Source organism: Colossoma macropomum, unplaced genomic scaffold (assembly GCF_904425465.1).
Source record: "Colossoma macropomum unplaced genomic scaffold, Colossoma_macropomum, whole genome shotgun sequence".
Classification (NCBI taxonomy): Eukaryota; Metazoa; Chordata; class Actinopteri; order Characiformes; family Serrasalmidae; genus Colossoma; species Colossoma macropomum.
This window is the reverse complement of record NW_023494804.1, coordinates 13,734,855-13,758,156: the sequence shown is the minus strand read 5'-3', so window position 1 is coordinate 13,758,156 and position 23,302 is coordinate 13,734,855. Positions and strand designations below refer to the sequence as shown.

At 38.4% G+C, this 23,302-nt stretch overlaps 2 protein-coding genes across 6 annotated transcripts in view; one reads left to right on the top strand and one right to left on the bottom strand.

Moving 5' to 3' along the window:
- The window catches only part of LOC118824294 (ras-related protein Rab-3C-like), a 31,322-nt gene extending 17,480 nt beyond the window's left edge, over positions 1–13,842 (bottom strand). The window contains exons 1-2 of the mRNA XM_036594337.1: positions 13,650–13,842; positions 12,505–12,714 (exon numbers count right to left, since the gene is read on the bottom strand). Of these exons, the coding sequence (XP_036450230.1) occupies positions 12,505–12,714; positions 13,650–13,673 (234 nt within the window). The 5' untranslated portion in view covers positions 13,674–13,842. The remainder of the gene's footprint in view (positions 1–12,504; positions 12,715–13,649) is intronic.
- An 83-nt stretch (positions 13,843–13,925) lies between these two features.
- Positions 13,926–21,499, top strand: LOC118824295 (ATP synthase subunit C lysine N-methyltransferase-like). 5 transcript variants are annotated; one of them, XM_036594339.1, is made up of 6 exons: positions 13,926–14,210; positions 14,311–14,425; positions 17,157–17,506; positions 19,367–19,507; positions 19,604–19,654; positions 20,488–21,499. In XM_036594339.1, the coding sequence occupies exons 3-6, from the start codon at positions 17,234–17,236 to the stop codon at positions 20,674–20,676; spliced, it is 654 nt and encodes a 217-aa protein (XP_036450232.1). In that variant the 5' UTR covers positions 13,926–14,210; positions 14,311–14,425; positions 17,157–17,233; the 3' UTR covers positions 20,677–21,499. The 5 variants fall into 5 exon arrangements, with proteins under 5 accessions (XP_036450232.1, XP_036450233.1, XP_036450231.1 ...); XM_036594340.1 differs by having other exon boundaries at positions 17,152–17,506; XM_036594338.1 differs by lacking the exon at positions 14,311–14,425.
- Positions 21,500–23,302: the final 1,803 nt, after the last annotated feature.

Here is a 23,302-nt window from a genome sequence, read left to right as displayed (position 1 = left end):
AATTGGATTATTTAAGATAATTATTTCATAACATTTACGTTTTTTACTGTCATAACTTACATATTGTGTCAAGTTATTATTATTATCAACTATTAAACTGACAAGTTTAATACACGCATTTGAACAGCAGTGTGGATCTCCAGGGGCAGTTAGCATCTTTAGAATTTTAGTCTGCCTTACTCACTTCATAAATCAATTAAAGCAGGTTGTTTTAAAATTGAAAGTAAAATATTTTATTTTTGGTATCAGTATCGTCCATAACAAGATGTTATTTTTATCAGCCCTGAAATTCCTTACCATTGCATCTCTAGTGATAACACAGCTTCATCTGCTTAGTACGTGCTCCAAGAAAATGCTTCAATGACTTTCAGAGGGTATTTAAATAAATATATGTGGCTCTGAGTAAGCGATGATTCAGTAAGGCACAGGGCTGGATTACTGGGCAAGAACGAGATTTCTTGTTAGAGCTGCAATGCTGTAATTGCAATCACTACAGAAGCCATTCTGAGGGGAAACTGTTACTCATTTAATTTATTAGTGAATGTGTAGGTTTCTAAATTATTGTCCAGCGTTTCAAGGTCCAAGAAGTACAACAATAGAGTCATGAACCAGTAGAACTAGCTATATTAAGCAGCTTATATGATTATGTAAGGATTTTTGTTTTATTTTGAAGTAATTTAGAACAAATCTACACAAAGACGGCAGTAAAAACAGGAATTAAACAAAGACTGATCTGGGTAAAACCAGTAAAAGCATGGAACAGACAAAACATCAAACTGTGACTGCAACATGTGTTGCTAATTATTAACAAAAAAAAAACAAAAAAAAAACAAGTGCATCTGCATCCGGCAGATGGTTAGATTCAACCAATATTACAAACCAACATATATCAATGTATGTATTGAACTGTAAAAGAGCTGAACATTTAGGCAAGGAGGGTCACTGTGATAAAATATCTGCATTTTATTCATTTTACTTCATTTATAACTACAGAAATAAATGTTCTATTTATCTGTAATCCTGGTTTATGTGGATTTATTCCCAATATTATAAGTTTATAAATCAGTATCAGCAGATACGGCACTGTGCAAAAGTCTTATGCACTTAAGCATATTGTTTAAAACTATTTATCCTGGCAATAAGTGTGTTTTTACCAGTAACATAAATAATATTTCACCAGATATCATTAGAATAAATGAGAATAAACATAAATACAGTAAAAAGCAACAAGAAGTAGTTGATATTCTGTGAGCTAATTTGAAGTGCAAAGTCTGGTCACAGATCTTTCCTGGACACCCCCAGAAATTGCATGGATTTTTTAAATTCCTCCACCAGCACACTTGATGTGACTTAATTAAGCACTGATTAGCCAAACCAGGTGTTGGATGTTAACTACAAACAATACTGGGCTGCCAAGAGGAGAGGTTTGGAAATGGTTTAACGAAAACACTGACATATGTAAAAGAACTGCTTTTTGTATTAATGTTATCTGTATTTATTGCAATCCTAGTGTTTTTCCCAGCAACTAAACACTTACTGCCCAGAAAACGTACTTTTTAAATATAATTTCCTCAGGTTTCTAAAAATTTAGAACAGAACTGTATGTTCTCAAAACATATTGTATATTGGCACCTGTGCACAATTCACATGTTGGTGAATCCCTAAGTGGCTAAGTGGGCTAACTAGAAAACCCCAGTTGTTCAACAAGGACATTTCTGTCATTAAACTACTGCACTGAATTGACAGATTAATGAAAACATGATCATGCAAAACACAAATGTATGCAAAAGTGGAAAGGTATATAAAGTTCTGAAACAACATGGAAACGTTATTCTAACTTCCAAATGCTATTACATCCACAGAACATAGCTCATGTTGGTCAGCAAGCTCACAAAAAAAGAAGAAATTATTATGAACGTGCATTCGAATACTGCAACATTCTACGACAGCCACACTGAGGCCAGTCCCATTACATCGATTAACAAATGATGTATGTTTAGTCCTAATATCTCTTTTACAAAGTCAATGACTGACCGATCTCTACAGTTCACTCAAGACTGCAGAGTCCAAAGGCAATGAATGACCTAGACCTAACAAGTCCTAATCGCTCATGTCAGTGTGACCAGTCTGGTATGTTCTCTTGTCCTTAACCTAATGTTATTCTTCACTCAGACACGAACAGAGCTGCTCCTGACAGAGTGCAGTCTGGCAGCAACAATGCCTGGTTGCCCACAGTGGGACCAACACACAGTCCTTCTGATGCTGTGGAGTCTCTCGAAAGCCACCTGAAGACACTTGCTGTTTATTCATTTCTTTATTTATTTGATATTGACATTTGTGCTTCTATGAGTCACTGAAAGGCTGTACTTGAAAACGCCTGGTAATAATAATTGAGCCTCTTCAATAAAAGACTCAAATAACTGGGCACACTCTCCAAAGGCCAGGTTCAAAAGAGTGCCAGACTCAAACTGTGGCCTTTGTATGAATGACAAATGACAAGTAATACTGTGTAGTGAAAACAATGCAAAAAATACAATAAAAACACAGTGCTCATGAAAATGGCCCACTTGAAAACAGTGCTTTTTACTTTATAGGGAATAAACCATCATTAATTATTATTTAATAATCATTATTTAACAATGTCAAGGCAATCTGTGAATTCTTTTGGTTTCAGAATTGTTGGGGGGGAGGAAGAAGGATGCGTTATTCATTTCCTATATGGCTGTAAGGCAATGTGGTAATTAAGGTAAAAGCTGTGTTAGTTAATGCACGGCCCTTAGTTTGATAGGGCAATCAGCCTGCACTCCATCCGCGAGATTCATGCACCCAGTGCCGGCCTGAGCCTTCAGCTCAGCCCCCCCAAGCGGCTTTATTGATCCCTTCCGTGTGCAGACCGACCCTTTATCCTTTCATGGGGCCGATAAATTTCTGTCTGACAACGTAAGTGCTCATCATTTTGACAGGCTGAAACCTCCCTAGCCTCTGTGCCCTAGTCAAGGCATTCCAAGCAGACCTGGGAAGAGAGAAAGGCTGCACAACATGGACATAACACCTCACTGCAATTATACAGCTGCATACTGCAATTCCGATTTGCCTCATTAAAACAATACTGATCCATTAATGCAAGAATTGGTCAGGATCCTCATAGCGCACAGTAAAACATTTAGTGATTGGATAGAGGGCGTACTTAATTTATTGACTGTTTTAACAATTTACTGAGTAATCAATAGAGAGTTTTAAAATGAAGCCAAACAATAAAGATGGACTTGACAATAAAATACTAACTTTTCAAAGATTCCAAAATATCTTCATAAGCAAATGAGAAAAAAAGACGCCTTTAAAAAGGGCTGAATCAGCTTCAGTGCATGAAATCAAGTGCACTCCATTTACACATCACTGACATAAAACGCCTTAATTCATGCAGATATTCTAGCTGGGAGCCAATAAAACGACAGTATTCAGGGGATTGTGAGTCAATGGCTGTGCTCACAGGCAAAGTTTGTGGTCAAGCAGTGCATTGTGCACTGCTCCCCCTACTGACCAAAGATTATAATGTTAAAATTCAACTAGAAAGTGTAAAATGTGAAATAAACCAAACTTCTTAGCGGTTTAAGACAGCAGAATGATGTGTATTGTGATTATTTTTCTTAAATAACATATTTAATGCTAATTTACTGCTGTGTATGAGATTCTTCGGCACTATCTGCGTTTGGTATTTTTGGTCCAAAAAAAGAAAAAAAAAAAGAAAAAAGGACAGTGTAATATATATTTATACACAGAATATGGAACAGTTGCAGAGTTTGTTTATACTGATGTACATGTAAAATATGTGCATTAAGTTTTGTACTGGACTACAATTTGCATTAATGATTAGTAATATTGTTCTTTTCATTTTAATATTGGTATTATAGATGATATTGATAATCGTTTTGGTTAGTTAATTGCAAATCAAACACGTTTTTCAGGTTGTTAAACTATTATGCTGAAATTTACAAATACGCCAAAGTTAATGTTAACTTGGTGTTTGACCAATGCTATTGATTTAAAAATGTCAATTTTATTTTATTTCATTTCATTTTTAATAAACAGGCGATTGGTTCTCCTGCCATGCAACTAAAACTACTGGTGTTCTAACCCCAGCCATGGCATTTATGTTCATTTTAACTTGATTTGTGCCTCGAGTGTACTCAGCCAATCAAATTTCAGAATCGGTACTATCAGTTTTATAATATACATGATGGGTCACATTCTTGACTGATATAATCAACAATAACTTCAAGACTTTTTACTTAGAAAATATTGTGCTAATTATTATTATTTTTAGATATTGCCCATGTCACGCGTCAACACGTGTCAGAAGACAACTTGGACTTCACTCCCCAGAACCCTCAGGAGGATCACGTGACTACGCAACTTCCCTCCGACTCGGACAACTCAGCGGACCGCATTACCCACAATGCTGTGGGGAATCACATGACCTCTGAAGAGCTCACACGCTCCTATCAGAGGTCGCACTCACCCGAATACTACTTGTTTGCACCTGTGTTTACAGTCATATGTTAGATTAGCTTTTAAGCCCGGGCTTTAGTTTAGCTCTTTGCGAGGTATTGCTTCTTCACGAACATACTGAGCGGTTTTTCTGAGTGTTATTTGCTGTACGTTTTTGACCATTGTTTCGTTATTTGACTTTGCCTTTTGCCTTTGCCCTTTTGTACTGTTGCCTGTCTTTGCTGATCTGTGTTTTTGGACTGTGTTTTTGCCTTACCCTTTTTGACTTTGTCTGCTCGGTGATATGATCACCGCTTTGTTTTTGGTTTGTCTTTTGGATTTGACCCACACCTGCTTTTTGACCACTCATCTGCCTAGCCCTATTAAAACACCTTTTGCCCTTTTAATCCGCGAGCGTCTGGTTTCTGACGAACCGTTACAGCCCAGGCCTAATGGAGATGTGGGGTTTTTTTCACAGCAATATGCAACATCATGCAAACTGCCAATCACTGCTCATTCATTGAGGTCTATTTTATACTGATGATTTTTTAAATCAACTAGTCAAGTTTAACTGAGTTAGTTGTGACAACTCTAGTAACAAGCCTTAGTGATATCACTACTGCAAAGGCCAATACTGTGATACTGATTAACAAGTGATATATTGTACAGCCCTAGAAGACAGCACAGAAAAAATGAAACTCATTTAGTCTAAAGGCAGCAGCTTTCTGACAACATCATGCAAACAGCAAACCAGGGAACTTCATGTAAACTAAATCATTATGCAGTAAGATTCAGAGTGATTCAGAAAAAAGAGAAACGGTAAAACAAGAGTAACACTTACACCTCAATACTCATAAAGAAGCCATATGCTACACTATTTGCGCAGAGAATAACCTGTGAAATATAAATGAATAAGATAAATGAACACAACCTTTTGTGAATCACTCCAGTGCAAGGCGCTAAGAGGGGAAAAATGGAGTAGCACCATGGACAGCTCTTCAGACTAATGAATATGGAACAAAAAAGAGCACAGCCATCTTACCACATCATATCTATGAAAAAACAGAGTTTGCTGAACAAAAAGCAAACAGCAGATGAAGAGCTGAGACTATGATCTCCAAGAGAAAAAGATACAGACGAAGCAAATGAGCACAGGCAGTTGGCAAAAAGGTACAATGTGATGGATGTTGATTGTTGTGTTATTAGGCATTAACACCAAATCACAGCAAGGTAAAAGTACCTAAAATAAAGACTGCATCCAACAGCACTATTTTTCAGGCGCTTTTAGTGTATATCAGCAGGCTTGTACATCAGAGACACAGTGTCTACAGCAGAAATAGAATAGCATCTCTCTAGACTTCCAAAGCTATCTCTTTACATTCTGTGCTTTGTACCAGGAATGGGTTTGTACAGTGTGCATCTATGTAGTACACTCTTTTGATTCGCTAATGAACATTTTCTATGAATAATTCTTTAAAGAATCATTTTTGTAAGTAAGATGTATGAGTGTGAAGAATCTTGTTAAAATTAAAAAAAAAAAACCTCCACATGATGTAAAGGGTCAACTTCAATTAAAGGACAGGTTCCTAAAACCATACATCCAAGTCAAAAACAATGTAGGAACTTTTATTTACGTTTATTTATGTATTGTTTGTTCTTCTTGCTCAATCTTCTCCCCGTCATAGCCAGTTCCATCTGCTATACAGGTCTCACCACATGATGTTACCAAGATGGGAGGGTGAAGGCTAGGACTACACATACCGTGCATCTTTTCAAAGCAATGCTGATGTAACGTCACTGGACAGCTGTGCTTGGAAGAGAACACCAACACTGCCAATTCTGTTACGTCATCTATAATAATGATAATCACGCTTTCTTTACTCCCAATCACCGATGACTAAGGCATCACTGGGGGTCTTTTTTTTAGGAGTGCAGGCTGACAAGGATCGAGGTCTAGTGTATTAATTTGTGCTGAATATATGGAGAGATGGCACAATATAATTTTCTGTTAATATGGGCACGACACACCAGTGACACTCATATACATTTGTATGCAGGGTTCTCAGCAAAACATTGCCCAGAGTATCACACTCCCTCCAACATCTTCTTCCCACAGTGCATGCTGGTGCCATCACTTCCCCAGGTAAGTGCCATACATGTACCTAACCATGTAATGTAAAATAAACCAGGACTCATGGGCCTAGATGACTTCATTCCATTGCTCCATGGTCCAGTAATTTTAAAATTCTGTGAACTGTGCCACAGTAGCCTTTCTGTCGGCTTGGACCTTTGTGCATTAATGAGCCTTGGGCACGCAACACCCTGTCACCGGTTCATGGTTTGTCCCTCCTTGGCCCCCTGGTGATAGGCACCACTGCTGACCAGGAACACCCCAGAAGGCTTGTTGTTTCAGAGAGCCTTCAACCCAGTTTGTTTAGCCTCAGTGAGTTACTGCCTAATATATATCAGACCTTGACATGTGCTGCTGTTACAAGATAATCAGTGCTTATTTGTGTAATATGTGAGAGTTCATAACGTAGCTTATCAGTGTATTTCAACCCCATTAATAAAAACACATTTGATGCAGTTTTAGAGCACTTAAAACCACATCAAGGGCAAGATCAAAAAGTAATCAGTAGAACTGAAACCAGCTCAAATGGTAAAGTGTGAACAGATCCTTGGCCTTTATGGGAAACTAAAAAACAGAAACACCTACACATACACATTTACACAAACATAAGCCCAACAGCTATATAAACTGGCACTCGGAAGCTGGCCCCAGTTTCCAGAAGAGCCTTTAGCATCAAATCTGTGCCCAGACTCTTTTATTCAGTGAAAAGACCTCTCCAATCTCCAATCCAGCAGAGCAGCCAATCAAATGGCTGACTTTACAGGGAAAATTACGGGACAACAAAATAAATAAATAAAAGACCAGATTGGAATTTAACTGAATGAAAGGACAAAGAAATGACAGAGAAAAAACGCCAAGCTCAGCTGTTTCCCCTTTCCGCTCTCCTTTGCTCTACCTCGAAGATTTCTCCCAACAGGCACTGTGGTTGAACGAGGCAGGATAAAAATAGCTCAAGATGAATAGTCATGCCGTTGGTTGTGGCGGAGCGTCAAGCCACAAAGCACAAGGCTGGTGAATTAATTTTTTTAGGGGTGTGGGGACAAGAAATGTCTCGAGAATGGTTGGGATGTGGGATGCTGACAAATAGCAATCCTGTCCTCAACAATATCATGACACCATCAAAAATAGAGGACAAACAAGAATGTATATAACCAAGCTACAATGGAAAGTACTGTGTAAGTGTGTTGTGTGGTGTCAGACCATGAGTTGACATTAACGGTCATGTTGTATTATATAAGGCATTTATGGGATATATACAAGAGGAGGTGATATGTAAACTGGCACATTTACAGCATTTAACAGCACAACAAGAAGCACTGAGGAGGAGAAGATATGTAGATGGTGTGCTACATAAGAAATGCCCTTAAAGAGGAATTTCACTGATTTTTAAACATCGCTGCATAAGTCAGGGTTGGGCAGTGTTTATAGGGGGCATAAAATGTTGTAAATGACACAAAAGCATTTATGTCACTTCTGTTTTGTTTCATCTTGTATTATTGCAAAATCAAAAAAGGTTGGTTACATGGTCAACAAATCAGTGAACGCAGGGCAGGATTTTCAAGCAATCATTCTATAAATCATTTAATAAATGTCAAACCATCTATCTAACACCTGATAAATGTTAAATATTGCTGCCAGCTGAAAGAGGTGCTGGTTAGCATTAGCTTAGCTACTCATCACAGAGCATGTTCTAAAGCACAGATGCACAAGTTTAAATATAATGATTTAAATCTGAGGGTGTGAAATCGAGCAACTGGCGCTGACAGAGAGGTGAAATTAAACCTGTGCCATGGTGTTTGGATTTGCAGCCTGATCTGCTAACTTAATGTCAACTTAGCGAGCAGGCTAAAGACCCAAACAGTCCCACAAACCACAGTATGGGCTTGATTCTGATTAACTGGTACTCTGCTGAAACAAGTGTACATGATAAAAAATGTGTCTGAGAGAGCAAAAGTTGAGTGTTGGAGTGACAAAAAAACTGAAGTCGAACTTGTTCAGTGGTGTGTGGGACTGTAGAAATTTGACACATTGTCATTTTTAATGACATACCTTATTATCAATACACCGCCCTACCAACAATGCATGATTTCACATCAAACCACTGAATAACTTGAGTTTAACCAAGGTTTTAAACAAAAACGTGGCAAATTTCTGTTCATCGGCTGTTTTAACCAAGTCATTCAGTGATTTGATGTGAAATTATGTGTGTGTTTGATGTGTGCATTGTAGAGAACCTTAGACGTCTTCTCAACAGTGGTGACAGAAACCAGAGGTTGTGGTGTCTACAACACAATTATAGCCATTTCTATCGGAACTGACCAGTAAACCTACATATGTCTTCTGAGTTTTTATTTATTATTTATTATTATTATTATCATGCATATGTTCATAATGGTAAAATAGGGGTACATCTGAAATATAATATAAATGTAATATAACAATGCTTATTTGCACAACTGTACGAATGTTAATTTTTACAAATGTTCATATCATTCTGTGCTATGCTGTATATAATATTTATATTATTATTATATTATTTTTGCATGTAATGATTCTCCACCATGAATGTTTGTTCAAAAATAAGGTTTTGGCCAAAACCACATCTCAGAACTACTGTAAAACAATGTCTCTGGCATCAGGTACTGTATACATAGCCATTTCATGTAGTAGCTTTCTGTGAGTTAGCTTTCAGAAGCATTAAACGCTTCAGATGCCTGGTTCCTATCACCACCACTGTGAACAATTCTGACTTGGCAAGTTTCTCTAGAATGAAACATTTCTTGTTAAATCAAAAACAGAATTCAACTTCAAAAAGCAACAGTGGTAACAGCACATCCTATGAAAATTAATAAATAGGTTGCACACCGGAAACCAGTATGCATTTCTATTTCATGTCTTCCTCTCTCAAGGAAAATGTACTGGTAAAAAGTAGGGGCATCACGATCACTCAGTTAATTCTAATTATTCGATTTGCACAAAAATCATTACTCACGCATTTTTGGCTACATAGCTAGTGTTTTCAGATTTTTCTTAAAAATCTTTCCAGTAACATATTTTGAAGTCTGTGAAAAGACGCATGGTTTGTTACTGTTAAGTCATTTTTTATTTTGTTAATAAAAAAAATAAACTGTAAAGTCCTCGATAACAAATCTAATCAAAAGTGACAAAAGTGCCCAAGAAAGTGATATTTGTGCTTGTTGTTTATAGCATGTAGTTACATAACACTTAAAATTTTAACTTTTATTCGTTGTGTGGAAGCTGCAAGCCAGACTTATCTCCCAGTCAGTGATGAACATACAGTCTGAAGCAGTGATAATTAGACACTCTGGGGTGGTGCTACAGTTAAAAGGCTTGCCGTTAAATGCCAGGCTTAGACAGATGTCCTGTGAATGGAGCCCCATTAAAAGTGACTGACGCCCATTTTTCCACGACGAGAAACGAAGCCACACGTAGCAAACGTGGGCAATGCGGCTCGACGGACCAGCGTCCCCAAACGTAGAGCATGAATCAAGCCTGACGCACGCTCAGCTCGCTGCAACAAAAGACGCCGAGCAGCTGTTCCTCTCAGATGGGAGGCTGCAGTACATCTGCTTCAAACGATGAGAGATAAGACGGGCTCATAAATACACTGTACATGAGGCTACTATACCACTTTAACCACCCACTAAGACTGACTCACAGTTACACAGTGGACTTTTTGACACCTTTATACTTATACAAACAACTAATTCATATTTTACCCAGCACTGTGCAATAATACAAGTATTGTACAAGTACATACAAGTATTTGGAGCTCTATGAGGAATAACTGTAATAATTTCTTTTCCAGAACCTATATTATAAAACTACAAAATATAGCCTATATACTACATAGTAAAACGTACACAGGGTGTGGGAATAAGCAAAACCACACACTATTATGATACGTTGGGTGAAAGAAATCATTACATCGAGTCTCTAGTGCAGATACATTATTATTTAATTATTAACATTTTACATGTGTATTAAGCCCATTAATAGTCCAACTGATCACCATAATCCACTATAAATCGCTCTTGATAAGAGAGCCTTGCTAAAATCTAATTGTAGAAAAACTTAGTTTACGTTGCTCCAAAAATTTTCATGCCGGTTTGAATATGGTGTTAGTTTAATTGATTTAGAGGAAGCAGTTTGAGTTAAATAAACCAATTCAAGGAGCTAAAATTTACATTCAAAACAACAAACCGCAATATCACTATATGATATATCGCAATACTTAGCTTTAGGAATATGCATTCTGACCGGTTTGTCAGATATTCAGTGAATTGTTGGGAAGAAAAAAGCTTTTCCTCTGATATTAATCTAGTTACTCAATAGAATTAGTTACTGGAATATTCCAAGCTGTATCAGTTACTGCTAATTAAACATATGTAACTAAACTAAAAACTAAATGCAATAAATGCATCATCAAATATCAATGGCGTGATCTTTAAAACAACAATTGTTGGCTAGTAAAGATATGATTCTGACATCATCGTGCATCCCTAGTTAATCTATATGTTTATAATTATATCACTTACTTTTAAGTATTGCTTAATATTGTATTATTTCAGCTAAAAAACATCAGGGACAGGCTTAAACAAAGTGCCACGTTTTTGTTTTTTATTTTATTGTTACAGCTCTACACATTTAGAAGCTGCTTTCTTAACACCCTTGTTTGTAAAGGTCATAATGACTTCTGTGGCAGAAGTCAGGATTGCTGAAAAGGGAACAAATGGGTAATCAATGATTTTAAAAGCCTCAAGGAGGGCCTTGGCTTGATTAAAATCGTTCTGGACACTCAGTCAGTCAGTCACACATAACTCTACAAATAATATTACAGGCAAGCCACTTCCCGGAATCAATCTGGTGAGTCCAGCTCAGCTCTGACTGTAACCCTGTGCAGTGAAACCTCTGCTTTTGCACTTGCTCCGGGCTACTTTCCATATGTATTAGCCAGGCTGGTGGGACAGACACCATAGTAGGTCTGCAATATCACCTCGGACTCTGAAACAGGCATTTCAAATGAAGAGAGGCACGTCATAAATCAAGGCCCACTCTACATTTTGGAGATACGTTTCATTTGAATGTACAAAAGCATCAGTGAGGCTTTTAACTTCTATGTAATGTTTCAGTACAACAAATTAGAAAATATAAACTGAAACACCACTATCAGGCTGATAAACAGTATGCTAACCTGACCTTTAATGAACATTTAGCCTATTTCAGTCACATTCAGGGACCACCTGGTTTATGTGTTGAAGCCATTTCAATTCAGAATAACTGATTTGTTTAGGCCAGGTCAGACAGGGATGGTTTTTATGATTTTCACTGGACAAACTATACTGATATGTGATTCTGCATTCTACTCTATGAAAGCTACATCAGTGATATTGCAAAGACAGCCATAGTTAGTCATGTTTAAAAAGTATGCAGGCTAGGCCAAGAGAAGCACCCGTGTGATGCCATATGGATGCACTGTACACTTGGAAGTGCTATGTATGATTCACCATGGCGTTTGTGTTTGCCAACACACACTTAAATAACCTTCTTATCAACGACTTAATAATCAACCATGACGATTTCAACTTCTGCAGATCTCTGTTCTTTGTTATATATCGTGGCACATTCAGATGACTTAAAGTTACATGCCAGTCATGAAACAACAGCTGAATATCATCTGGGATTAAGCTTGAACCGCAGTCTCGTCCAGCTAGAACATTTAGCAGGAACTTGAAAAGCACTTTTGCAGGTGCTCTCAAAGGTTTTTCATATACAGATTGAGGCAGACAAAATAAGCAAAAACAGACAAGAAAATGTCTCACCATCATGAAGGACATACAGTCCTTCTCAAAAACACCACTCACCCAAATCTGCAGCTTGATCCTCTTGTCATTCTTGTACACGGTTTTGACTTTGAAATCGATGCCCACCGTGCTGACGAACGCTGATGTGAAGGAGTCGTCAGCGTATCGGAAGAGAAACGACGTTTTCCCCACGCTGCTGTTCCCGATGATCAGCAGTTTGAACATGTAATCAAAGTTCTGGTCTGAGCCCTCTTTCTGAGCCGCAGCCATCTGCGCCAAGGAAAAGACAATAAAAGAGGCACTTTCAATACATGGTTTAGCATTTCAAATGAGGATTACATGTGCACCATTTCATTTGCATCTAATATTAATGGGCTCCAGTTCATAGCAGTTAGTGAATGCACTCTGCAGCCTATCCATTGCCATCACAGCAATGATGACATAACATCAATATAGACTGAAGACCCAAGATGCAATGGTTAGTTAGCTAACTAAAGCCTAAACTCCAGGCTATTCAAGAACAAATGCGTGACAGAAAATCTTGCCTCAGGAAATAACATAAGATTCGGTCATTTATTCCTTCTAAAACGACTCATACGAGTACTTCTTTGTAGCATTACCATTTATGAGAGAATCCTTAAAAATGCGGAGAATGCAACTTCTGACAACAAGCTATTAAATGTGTTACACATATGCAGCTACTACATGTACTATTTACTAAACGAGATAAGTATTAATTATCGATTTTTTTTATTGACAGATCGAAATAGTACACACCTGGGCTATATCACAGATCAAATTTTAGCATTAATTCAAGACGTTACTTTAAACGACTGAAAAAATATTGCATCACGTCGAAAACGACGTTATATGTGCCTTTACCTCACAGCCATTAAAGCGCTGACGGGGAATATTCCCCCACCCCCCACTCACAGACGGGTGTTTTCTATCAACATTTAACACTGTCCGGACATTTCATTTTTATTTCCATTTCCCCACGACGTATAAGTCTCGTACACTGAGTAAATACTGACTAAATAATACATAGCGACATGGACGCCACCGTTGTACAAAATTATCAGTTATGCTATCTCTATTCTAAAACGTAAAGGTACGTCAGAACCGACCGTTTTTTCACCGTTACGACTGTCTATTCTGACTAAATGAGAGTCAAATAAATGTGAAAAATACATAAACACACTAACCTGCATGGACCCGTCCTGCCTCATGCTACGAACCCCAGTTTTTTGGCACTAATAGCTTTACTAAACCCAGTGATGCTCCGGCTCCTCCGCGCCCTCTGTGGAGCAGCAGCTCCGTCCTCCTCTTTCAAAGCCATGGCGCCACGTGACCGAGCGCGTTTACTGTCAGATCATACGTCACCGAACACATGCTGGGATTTGTAGTTTTTCAGGACTACAAATCTTCAGGCTTAAAGCCGTCATTCCGATTTCCGATTTGTTTTACAGTTCAAAGTACGACATGAACATTGTCAACAAAATAGCTGACGACTGGCAGCATTCTTGATTCATCTTGTTTTAGTTTTAAGGACACCGGATCGCCTGTGTCAGGCTGTTTTTTATTATTTGACAGTCATGAATATGAAGCGATGAACCCGCCGATATGTAAACAAATATTCCGCTATTGCTTGTCTTCTCCAGTTCCGTTGCTTTGTGACCTGTCAGCCGCATTAAATCAATCTGCCAAATCCATCTGCCGAGACCGACTTCTCTACAGATTCTCATTTAACAGCGTAGCCAACTAAGGTAAAATCAGAGAAGTAGAAGTAGAGTTTCTACACTATACTAGAACACTACTCCTACATGTAATAGTAACGCTTAGCTTTATGTCCATTTTTGCTTTAAGATAACGCTTACAAGGCTGGAGTTGGCTTCACATTTTCCGTTCCTCCTTAAATGGTGCGCAGTTATACATTCTGGAGTCTGTAGACGCAAGAACGTGAGCTGCTGCAGCACTTAAGGTAGGACGGCGGAAATACGAGAAAGAGAAGTTCAAGGTCGCCTTAGGAAGTTTCAGTTTGCAGTTTGTCCTGGGCATGTTTAAAGGAACGATGGCTTTAATGGGTTGGTGAAGTGTGGACTTAACATATGCTACATACACGTGAGAAGGTACAGACGTTACCTTAAATAACCCTCTGTGCAAAATGCCGTTACAGCTGCTGTTGTGCGCCCTCTGCTGGCCAGTTGGATTTGTAGTGAATAAGAAATCACGCTTTTTTAGCCATTTTACACAAGAACGTTTACTCTCATATTAGTACTGTACTGCTCATTATCTTAAACTTAAAAGTCTTTATTCGTTGGAGATTTTAGGAGTTAGTATTTATTGAGTTGTGGAGATCTTTTGCTTATTGTGAATGGAGATCCAGTGTCTACTTTCAATACATGTAAAAGTAGAGTTTTTTTTTTTTTTTTTTTGACAAAGATTGACTTTTTAGGCTTAACTTCTAGAGCAGGCTTCCAGTTTTTCTCAAGATCTTTGACATTAACTTGTTTGAAGCATAGTTTTGTTTCTCCCCTATGGTGACTTGAATTTGAAGTTTTTTTTTTCCTGACCAGAAAAAGATGAGTTCCCCATTTGAGTCTTGGTTCTCTCAAGGTTTCTTCCTCTTGTTCTTAGGGAGTTTTTCCTTGCTGCTCTCACCCTTGACTTGCTCATTTGGGGCTTGGATCCAGTATTTCTGTTCAGCTGCTTTGAATAAAATAGTACATAAAGAAATCTTGGTTTTGGATTATGTGTTAAAAGGGCATTCTGGCCTAAAACTAACATTTAATGTTGTCATGTTATGCAGTGTTCAGCAATGCATCTCTCAGCCTTATTAGATTGACAGAATTCACCACTGTCTTCCATCAGTGTTTTCTCATTACAGTACCCAGCATGCATTGCGCAAATACATGATAAAGCCATTGAAAATCCCTTCCACAGTGACAAAGAAATACATTATTGTGGAGGCTAATAAATATAGACATGGTATTTGCCTTCCTAGCAGTAACTTTCTCTATTTAGCTTCCTGGTAAGGGAAAAAAAGCAGTCTGCCCTCATACATCCACCCTGGAGCGCTTGTAGTTTTTCAAAAGTTCCTACCCCCTTTTAACTATGTCTTAAGAAGGGGGATTACTTCGTTTTTAACCAGAAAATCTCAGTTTGGGGCTAATGTAGTAGCACTGTAGTATGTAAGTAAACTTATTTACAACAAATGTAGCAATGGTTCAGTTTTTTATTTTGGCCAAAGTGCCCCTTTAAGATGTCTTAGATTTAGTTTATTTGCTAATATTATGACATTATATTATGACATTGATATTTACGGGCCGATGACCAATTTCCACACTGTGTAGACAATGAAGTACAACCCCATTTCCAAAAAAGTTGGCACGCTGTGCAGAATGTAAATAAAAATAGGATGCAATGATATGCAAATCATGTAAACCATATTTTTGAAGGAAAGTACTACAAAGACAACAAATGTTGTTTTTTGAAAAATATATGCCCATTTTGAATTTGATGCCAGCAACACATTCCAAAAAAGTTGGGACAGGGGCATGTTTACCACTGTGTTTCATCACCTCTTCCTTTAACAACACATTTGGGAACTGAGGAGACCAATTGCTGTAGTTTTGAAGTGAAATGTTTTCACATTCTTGTTTGATACATGATTTCATCTGCTCAACAGTTCAAGGTCTCCTTTGTCGTATGTTTCATTTTATAATGCACCAAATGTTATCAGTGGGTGACAGGCCTGGGCTGCAGGCAGGTCAGTTTAGCATGTGGACTCCTTTAATATGGAGCCATGCTGCTGTAATACATGCAGAATGTGGTTTGGTATTGTCTTGCTGAAATAAGTAAGGCTTTCCCTGAAAAAGACGTCATCTGGATGGCAGCATATGTTGCCAAAACCTGTATATACCATTCAGCATTAATGGAACCTTCACAGATCCCACAGATCACGTCACCCATGCCATGTGCACTAATGTCCCCCTGTACCATCATGAATACTGGCTTTTGAACTGTGCAATGATAATAAGCTGAGTGGTCTTTAGCCCGGAGGACACAGTGTCCATGATTTCCAAAAAAAATTCAAACGTTGATTTGTTAGACCACAGAGAGAGTCTTTTAATGATATTATGTACCGTAGATGATGAAAAACAAAAGTTCTCTGCTGTTTTATATTGAGAAACATTATTCTTGAATTGTTGCACTATTTGATCCTGCAGTCTTTTACAGAGTGGTGAACCCCTCCTCATCTTTACCTCTGAAAGACTCAGCCTCTCTGCTCTTTTTATACCCAATCATGTTACTGACCTGTTGCCAATTAACCACCAGGTGTTTTTTTTACCATTACACAACTTTACCAGCCTTTTGTTTCCCGCGTCCCAACCTTTTTGGAACGTGTTGTTGGTATCAAATTCAAAATATGCAAATATTTTTCAATAAACAATACGATTTCTCAGTTTCAACATTTGATATGTTGTCTTTATGCTATTTTCAATAAATACAGGGTTTAAATGATATGCACATCATTGCATTTTGTTTTTATTTACATTTTGCACAGTGTCCCAACTTTTTTGGAAATGGGGTTATAGTATTCTATTCTGTACTATTCTATAAGTATTTTAAACTTGCCTTGTCTGAAACATTAATCTGTTTTTTTGTGTGTGTGTGTGTGTGTGTGTGTGTGTGTATGTGCGCTAGCACAGGCTTGCAGTTATCTTCAATAAACAGTGGGAACCCAGCCTGTACTCTTTCAGACTCCATGTATTAATCTGCAGCTGGTATGGAGGACTCTATCGAGGTCATTCTCCAGGACCAGAACTCCAAAGTACTTCACCGTTACCAGGACAACCAGATCCTCACCTTGGTGACGGGAGCTGTCTTCTCTGGCGTGTACGGGCTCTGGGCCATGTTTTGCATGCCTGGACTAAAAGTGCCTTTGCGGCTAAAGGTGCCCTTCTTGCCCTCCACAAACGTGCAGACCAAGAATGTGATGAAGATGCTGGATGGACGGCAAGGCCAGCTGGCTGACCTGGGCTCAGGAGATGGAAGACTGGTGTGTCTCAGACCAAGTACTCCCATACTGTACTTTTAATGCAATTAAAAAATACAGACCTCTAGTTTCTATAATCGCCACTGTGAAGAGTTCTGACTCAATAAGTTTCTCTTAAAATTCACATCAGACCACTATGAATGACTGTTTACTTCTTAACAACTGAATGGTTTGACAAATGTATAGAATTCCCCTTTTAATACGTGGATGATGTTCTTGAAGCACCGAAAAATAGTGTGGAACATCAAACAGTCCTTGTGTTTCAATGTAAGACTATGCACTGTAATATAATGTTTTTCTTATTCTCACAGTATAGTTTTTTAAAACTCTGCTGGCTTTTCCCCTTCTGTTACATATGGCAGCCTGCAGGCTATAGAGTGCAAAGGGCCTGTCCCAGAAGGCACACTAAGCCTTGTGGCCCTCCTCAAAATTCACACTTCACTGATGTCAACAAAGTACGTATGTAGAGGGCAAGAGAATAGAGTGCTATGCTAAAACTTTAGCATAGACTCGTCACACGGGCTATGGACCTTTGAAGTCATGCGTCATTCTGTCATGTGTGTCATGTCAATATTAGGAAACCCCGGTCTAAGCTGATTTTCTCTATGACAAAAATCAAGTTTTCGAAAATGCTGTCACATCCCATGGTTAAAAAAAGCTGATAAGCGTTGTCCTATTTACATTTTTTTCTTGTTCATCACTGAATCTTTTGAATTATGAGGTCGTTATCAGTCAAAATACAAATAATGCTACATACATGCTACAAGAAAGCTAACAATCCTGCACACTGAAATGACGTTGCATGAACGCAACTCTTGTATTAAACTGCAACACTATTATATACCAACACCAGCTACTCAAACTCAGACTACTCCTAAAGCAATTTAACTACTACATTTTACAAAGCTGGCTGGTTTGTGTGGAGTATTTTATGTTGAGGTTGCCAGTCTCCCGACAAGAGTTTTTATCATGTATTCATATAACAGCGGAGCAGATGCAATCAAACCTGTACTGTGGTGTTTGGATCTGTAGGCCCTTAGATAAGCTAGCTAAATAGGCTGAAAGAGTCAGTTAGCATTAGCCTAGCTGGGAGGCTACAGAACATGTCTAATTTTGGCTTGCTGTCCTTCTAACACCAACCGCACGACTTCTCTTCCTCAGATTTGAGTCATTACCACACTTGCGTCATTGTAGCTTCTGTCAAACTTGAATGTGTTGTGAGGTGAGAAGAGCGAGTAGGCTGATTCTAACTAGCACCTCTTTCCTAGTTATCATTGCAGTTGAACATTTAGCAATTGTTTTCCAAGTAATCAGGGAAAAGCTATGTCATTGCATGCTACCACCAAATGGTTCTGTGGCTAAACAATATTTCAGGGTTCCATGTCCAACACAGTGTCTGTGTAGAAATGCCACTAGAACGGTTACTCTCCCTGTGCAGAACCATATGACCCTACAGTGGGAAAGAAGCCTGTTTTGGAATACCTACTTTTTTTCACTTGACATAAAAAAGTCTTAGGCCAACATATTGCCATATCTCTGCCAGAATCACCCAGATCTGTTTTAAAACATGGGCCAAATAAGCATGCTCTAATGTGGACCACTTTTGCAATTTGCCAGTGCTAACAGTAGGCCAGCGGTGCCATATGTTTGCCAGAAGTGGGCCACATCAGCATGCTGTCAGGGTAGTGCTTGATTTGAGATACCACCTTTGGACACTAGACAGTGAGATACACATCGTATAGTGAATGAATATAGTGCATAGTGCCTAAATTGGGACACAGGATAGAACCCACTTTAGTCACTTAGCAAAATCAATGAATAAATCAGAATGACAGTCATTTCAGCAAAATCTTTCGGTTGTAGGTATTTGCAGCATGCAGCGCAGGATTTCAGTGCACAGGATTTGAGATCAATTCCATGCTGTTAGCCTACTCCAGAGGCAGAGCGTGGTGGAGGGGTCTTCCGCACAGTAAAGCCACCTTTGTTAACCAGGATTTTTGGAAGGTATTCATGATGTCTATAGATTTTAAACTTGGTTAGATTCAGTGTTTGGCTTTTCTATGTAATGCTTTTATTACTGTAGGCTCTGTCTTTATGCAGACTGACCTGTCGAAATACACAAACGTGATTGCATTCCTGGCACCCACTGTGGTAAGTTCCTCCTAGAGAGCACTATTAGCTGAATATTTTTATTGTTTAGTCCACATGGGGGCACGACAGACCAGTGTTTAGAATTTAGAGCATTGCCTCTATAACTGTATTTTATATATATGTATGATTTAAAAAAAAGGAACAAAAGACACAATACAGGCCCAGTTTTTTACAATCATGGGAGTGTTGACATAAAAATCAAAAATCACATTTACACAATTTTTATCATTTGTACAATGGAATGTACCGCTGTTGCACTTGATCAGCCAAGACATATTTGTTGCCTGAAGTTTACTTTTTTAGTTTTTGCACTGGAGCTATGAGGCAAATGTAGCTAACAAGTACTGGAAAGGTTAGGTTAGGTTAGCACAGTGCAATCTGCATGCTTAAATTATTATTGCTACTACTATAATTAGCTATGCATACAGTTATTTTTTGTCCATTTATAAACATCACAAGTCTATTTCAGACAACTTGACACAGTAAATGATTTAGACATGCAGTTTGCACAATGATAACCTATAACTTTAGCTTTCCATTGGCCTTTACATTACCATTTCATTGGCCCTGTAGCTCCACTATAAAACTTATGTAACTTCTGACACCCCAACATGTCTTAACTGATGATCTACACTTGTATGGTAAGGAGGGAATGGTGTAAAATAGGTGTTTGGCCAAGCTATCGCTTTAATGTCATGTTGACTGTCAGAGACAGTGCTCAGGGTGTATAATGATGACCTTTGTGCTTCACCGCTGTAGGAAAACCAGAGCCTAGCACAGCAGTCTTGTTGCATGTCACAGTCCATACACCATGTTGCATTTTGTCTCGTCAGATGCAGGATCTGGAGGAGAAGTTGCTGAAGGAGCTTCATGGGGATGCCCGTGTTGTAGTGTGCCGCTTTCCCTTTCCACGTTGGCCCCACAGCTGTACTACAGGCGCTGGATTGGACCAAGTCTGGGCTTATGATGTCTACACAGCACGACACAGAGCCAACACTTCCTCTCTGAAACCTCAGGGCTAAATTGGACATTGCTTAACAAATGTGTTGCTTGACACTTAAGTGTGTTCACCCACTAGTGCAAAAAGAGTCTGATTCTCATGCAAGCTTATAACCTGATGTAACTCTCAGTCCCATGAGGTGAGGATTTTTTTTTGTGGTTGTTATTAATATGTATCTTTTTAAACTACTCGTAAACGTTATTTAATAGAAAAGTATGAAGGATACAGTTAGATCCACTTGAGCACTTGCAAGTAAATGTAATACATGAGCTTGCTTGATGTATTAGCCATTCAGTTGTCTTGCATTGTAAGGGTCGTAATTGGCATAAATGTTGTTGATGTCCAATGAACTGTATGATAGGTAAACTCCTTCTGCAGTGCTCATCCTCATGGAGGCCCTATGAATCTTTTGGATTTGAGGCTTCACATTTTCATAGTCAGGTTCAGAGTCTTCATCAGTTTGGTCGTCATCTTGAGATTCATACTCATGTTCAGAGTCTCTGCCATGTTGAGATTCATAACTATGTTCAGAATCTTGATCATGTTGGTGGCCACCTTCTGATTCATAGTCATGCTCGGAGTATCGATTGTTTTCATCTCGAGGTTTGGGAAACGAAGACTGGAAAACAACTGTTCTCCTTCTGCGCCTCCAACACAAAACAATCAATCCAACACCTAGGCCGAACAGTACAGCTGCTACTACTGGTCCACCAAATGTGAAAATCTGTGTTATATTGTTTGAGTCGGTGGTGTTCTTTGACATGGCTGATGATCTGTGGCCTGTTGGCTTTGACAGCTGATGACCAAATTGAGATAGAAGAGAATAAATACATACATTTGTGAAATGTGTATTCTTGCTTTTTATTGCTTTTTGAGTTTAGACAAACTATGAAAGCTGTCACTCTCTGGAAGCTAAAACGAACCTCGAAACGGCAGAATGTTTTGCGATGATTTAAGTTGTCAAGTTATTTAATTTGCAGTCTTTCACTCAAAAATCATACCATCTTAATATGTTCCAAAAATCTTAAACATTGTTGCCTGACATCTGAACATCCACATTAAACAGTTTCAGTTCTTTCTCAACATGGACCAGTATGTGAAAGAATTAACTGCACAACAAAAAAAGAGCTTTACCTCTCTGTAGTCTCCGTGAGTGCAGGAAGTAGAGTGGTGTAAAATTGGCCTTGCGTGTGACATTTGAGTGTGTGGTATGAGTGCAGCCACATGTCAATGCTTGGGTTCCTTGATTACTGTGAAGACATTGTAACCAAGGGACCCTCCTCAGGACTGTTACTGCTTTTACTGCAGTCAGAGTAAGAGTTTGGCTGTTTGTTAAAAGTTTGAGATCATTTAGTAGAGATCTATAAAATTATTTCCACTGTTTATGTAGCGTATAGTAGAGGTCAATAATTGTTTTCCATGATGTTTGGAGAATATGTGCTTCTGTTGCTGCTTTATATTATATATGGGTCATTTTTATAAAAATACCATTAATATCTGAGTATCATAATTATGTAGATAAACAATAGAGTAAATAAATTGGAGTGCTTTATGGTACAATTGGTATGGGATTTTTGCATTGTTTTTGGCATTTTTTTACAATGATAATTTGGTCATTTAAGTTTCTAAAAATAAATTTAATATCAATGACCCCTGCTAGAAAAAACAGCATAGACCAGCATTGCTGTGTATTGTTTTGGATGCTTGTGTGCTGGTCAACCAGCATCACTATGCTGGTGTGTCCAGCTAAACCAGTACCATACCAGCTCTAGACCAGTATGAATTGGGCTTTTTTTTCCATTCAGGGTTACTTTAAATGATTCCACCAGGCATCATTTTTTTATGTATATCAAAAACGAAAACAGTGACTTTCAATCTTTTTAGTTATTTTTTCATTTTGGGTCGTGTTTAGTGAGAATAACCTCTTCAGAGCCAGTGGCTAGCGTGAGGACAGTTGTTAGAGTAAAGTACCACAAGGCACCACGAGGGTGCGCCGACGCGCTTTCAAATCGTTAGCAAACTGAGGCTCTTCAGAACCGCTGTTCTAAAACATGGCCACGGTTTTGTTACATAGAAGCATTAAAACGTTAAAACGTTGCTTTCATATAGAACATCCTGGAACTAGTCACATTTTCCAGTACCTTCTGTCCTGTAACGACACAGGCTGCTGTGTTCATGTTGCAGTTCGTCAGCTTTCTACACGTCTCAGCCTACTCTGAATACATTACCACTCTGAGCCAGCGTGGTTACACACAACCCCGCAGCCTTAAAGGAGAATTCCCCCGAATCTTTGAAAAATTCTGCATAATTTTATCATTAAAATGTAAACAAAGTCACTCAGATTGATTTGCTGTTAAATGCTCGGTTCTAGAGAAACAGAATTGTTACAGGAACCAGATGTCATTGGATAGGAATCTATGATATTGTTTTACAACATTTTTGAGGTGAGGTTTTGCCCTGAAATACATCTTTTAAAAGACACTGTAGACATGATGGAGGGCATTATACGGCAAAATAGTCCCCAAATAAAAAACATACTGTCCAAATGTACTACTGTGTTAGCATCATTAACGTTACATAGAAAAATTCAGGTTCACTGGTGGTTTTGGATAGTAAACAAAATGTCTATATTTGTGTTGTAGACATTG

Bases quoted from the DNA above. Each gene is read 5' to 3' on its own strand.
- LOC118824295 (XM_036594338.1), top strand. From the start codon at position 17,234: ATGGAGGACTCTATCGAGGTCATTCTCCAGGACCAGAACTCCAAAGTA. The intron at 19,508-19,603 runs GTATTCATGATG...GTCTTTATGCAG, and splicing joins TTAACCAGGATTTTTGGAAG to ACTGACCTGTCGAAATACAC. The intron at 19,655-20,487 runs GTAAGTTCCTCC...TTGTCTCGTCAG, and splicing joins CATTCCTGGCACCCACTGTG to ATGCAGGATCTGGAGGAGAA.